General features: G+C 32.6%; 1 protein-coding gene across 2 annotated transcripts in view; it reads left to right on the top strand.

Annotated features, from left to right (window-relative positions):
* The window catches only part of LOC111681281 (cytochrome P450 6a13-like), a 5,930-nt gene extending 2,738 nt beyond the window's left edge, over positions 1-3,192 (top strand). The window contains exons 3-4 of one of the 2 annotated variants that reach the window (XM_023443037.2): positions 1,305-2,470; positions 2,533-3,192. In XM_023443037.2, coding sequence (XP_023298805.2) covers positions 1,305-2,470; positions 2,533-2,948 — 1,582 coding nt within the window. In that variant the 3' untranslated portion in view covers positions 2,949-3,192. 2 annotated transcript variants of the gene reach the window in all.
* The last annotated feature ends 374 nt before the right edge of the window (positions 3,193-3,566 follow it).

A 3,566-nucleotide genomic window follows, 5' to 3' on the forward strand; every position in this document is an offset into this window, starting at 1 on the left:
TAGAACTGAACTAGAACTGAACTAGAACTGAACTAGAACTGAACTAGAACTGAACTAGAACTGAACTAGAACTGAACTCGAACTGAACTAGAACTGAACAAGAACTGTACTAGTACTGAACTAGAATTGAACTAGAACTGAACTAGAACTGAACTAGAACTGAACTAGAACTGAACTAGAACTGAACTAGAATTGAACTAGAACTGAATTAGAACTGAACTAGAACTGATCTAGAACTGAACTAGAACTGAACTAGAACTGAACTAGAACTGAACTAGAACTGAACTAGAACTGAACTAGAACTGAACTAGAACTGAACTAGAACTGAACTAGAACTGAACTAGAACTGAACTAGAACTGAACTAGAACTGAACTAGAACTGAACTAGAACTGAACTAGAACTGAACTAGAACTGAACTAGAACTGAACTAGAACGAAACTAGAACTGAACTAGAACTGAACTAGAACTGAACTAGAACTGAATTAGAACTGAACTGGAACTGAACTAGAACTGGAACTGAACTAGATCTGAACTAGAACTGAACTAGAACTGAACTAGAAATGAACTAGAACTGAACTAGAACTGAACTAGAACTGAACTAGAACTAAAACTGAACTAGAACTGAACTAGAACTGAACTAGAACTCAACTGAACTAGAACTGAACTAGAACTGAACTAGAACTAGAACTGAACTGATTTAGCACTGAAGTAGAACTGAACTAGAACAGAACTATAACTGAACTATAACTGAACTAGAACTGAAGTAGAACTGAACCGAAATAGAATTGAACTAGAACTGAACTAGAACTGAACTAGAACTGAACTAGAACTGAACTAGAACTGAACTAGAACTGAACTAGAACTGAACTAGAACTGAACTAGAACTGAACTAGAACTGAACTAAAACTGAACTAGAACTGAACTAGAACTGAACTAGAACTGAACTAGAACTGAACTAGAACTGAACTAAAACTGAACTAGAACGGAACTAGAACTGAACTAGATCTGAACTAGAACTGAACTAGAACTGGTCTTGAACAAAAAATTTGTATGTTTCACTAAAACTAATATTTACTTTTTCCCTGAAATCGTTAAAGTAAAAAAGTACCAAAAGTACTTTAACTTCTCTCCCATCTTTGCCTGCTCTTCAATATCTAACAGTTTATTTTCTGAGAGCAATGACGAACGTATAATATTAAAGAATAAAGAGAAAATTTTAAAAATGTTTATCTAATAATAAAACTAAAATGTTTACCCAAATTTTGAGTAAAGAATTTATAAACAATTAGTTGGATTTCAATAGTTGTCGTAGACTGTACAAACGAAAATTAACTAAGAGTTATAGAAATATTTTAATAATATCCGTTAAAATGTTAATACTCATAGCTTTAAGTGTTATTATATTTTTTTGGTTAAAAGAACACTATTCGTATTGGGAGAAACGAAATGTTCCTCACGAAAAGCCCACATATTTTGTGGGCAATATGCGAGGCATAGGAAGAGAATACCATTGGAAAGATATAAATCAACGTATTTATAGAAAATTTAAAGGTGTTACTCCCGTGGCCGGCTTTTACACATTTCTTACGAGAGCTGCCTTTATTTTAGATTTGGATTTGATTAAACAAATAATGATTAAAGATTTCCAAAGTTTTAGCGAAAGAAATCTGTTTCACAACGTACGTGATGATCCTTTAACTGGTAATCTGTTATTTTTAGATGGTGAGAAATGGCGTGTGTTGAGGCATAAGCTATCACCGGTTTTCACCACTGGTAAAATGAGATTTATGTTTCCCACTGTGGTTAAAGTGGGAGAGAAATTACCCTCGGCGTGTAAGAAATTTATAGAGGAATTTGAAGGCATAGTGGAGGCTAAAGATCTGTGTGCTCGCTATACTACCGATGTTATTGGCACTTGTGCTTTTGGTATTGAATGTAATAGCTTAATAGATCCACAAGCGGAATTTAGACAAATGGGTAGATATATATTCGAGAAACCACGTCACAAAGGTGTCATACAGGCATTTATGTTTACCAATCCGGCACTGGCTAGAAAACTAAGAATGAAAACATTTCGTGATGATGTCAGTGATTTCTTTATGAAGGTAGTTAAAGAGACTGTGGACTATAGACAAAAGAATCAAGTCAAACGTAATGATTTTTTGGATATGTTAATAGAAATGAAAAAACAACGTGATTATTTACTAGAATCGGGTCAAACAGTAGATGAAAATGATTTGACAAGTGGTTTGAACATAGAGCAATTGGCAGCCCAGGCTATAGTATTCTTTTTAGCCGGTTTCGATACTTCCTCCACCACCATGTCTTTCTGTTTATATGAATTGGCTCTCAATCAGGAAATACAAAATAAATTAAGAAAGGAAATTTCAGAAGTTTTGGCTCAACATGATAATCAAGTAACCTATGAGAGTATTAAGGAAATGAAGTACTTAGATATGGTAATAGCAGGTAAATTTTGAATAAAACTAAATTGGTAAAATGTATTAAATATATAATTTTTATTTTTTTAGAAACTTTGCGCAAATACTCGGTTACTCCACATTTAGTGCGCAAATGTGTTAAAGATTTTCAAATACCCAATACCGATTTAGTATTGCAAAAGGGTCTACGGGTTATTATACCCTTAGATAGTATACATAATGATCCCGATTACTATCCAGAACCGGAGAAATTTAAGCCAGAACGTTTCCTTCCCGAAGAAGTACAAAACAGACATCCCTGTGCTTATATGCCCTTCGGTGATGGTCCACGCAATTGTATTGGTATGCGTTTTGGTAAAATGCAAGCCCAAATTGGTTTGGTATCCCTCTTGACAAAATTTCGTTTTGATAAATGTGAACGTACACAAATACCATTAAGATTTTCTAAGTTAAATTTTCTAATTGGAACCGAAAGTGGCATACACTTAAAGGTGGAAAAGTTATAAATGGGTTTTTAAAACCTTCACAACTGATAAGTACATGTCTTACTAAGACTTGATATCAGAAATATTTCATAAACAAAGAGTTTTTATTTATTTACGAAAATTTAATTACAACAAAAATCGTATTTATTAATGAGTTGTTAATTATTGTTAAAAGTGTATATATGTGTACGTAAATTTATGCTGATAATGCTTTTTTAAAATTCAAATAAGTAATAAAATGGAAAAAATGCATTTTATTTTTAGATATATAGTTTTTATATATGTACAATTTGACAACACCTAACTGACTACGTTTTTCTCTCATGAGACCCCTTCTCTTTCTCTCTCTCTTACTATCTTTATCACATGTTTAAAAAAATATTTTAATTCACAGGTAAATATACAACCATTAATTGCACTGATTTATTTGAATAGTTTTTAATAAAAAAAGCTTATAAAAATAATAATCCAACTCACAGTTTGACCAAATGATACAGAAGTGGAACAGTTCCAGTTCAGTTCTAGGTCAGATCTAGTTCAGTTCTAGTTCAGTTCTAGTTCAGTTCTAGTTCAGTTCTAGTTCAGTTCTAGTTCAGTTCTAGTTCAGTTCTAGTTCAGTTCTAGTTCAGTTCTAGTTCA

This window comes from Lucilia cuprina, chromosome 6 (genome assembly GCF_022045245.1).
Source record: "Lucilia cuprina isolate Lc7/37 chromosome 6, ASM2204524v1, whole genome shotgun sequence".
NCBI classification, from domain to species: Eukaryota; Metazoa; Arthropoda; class Insecta; order Diptera; family Calliphoridae; genus Lucilia; species Lucilia cuprina.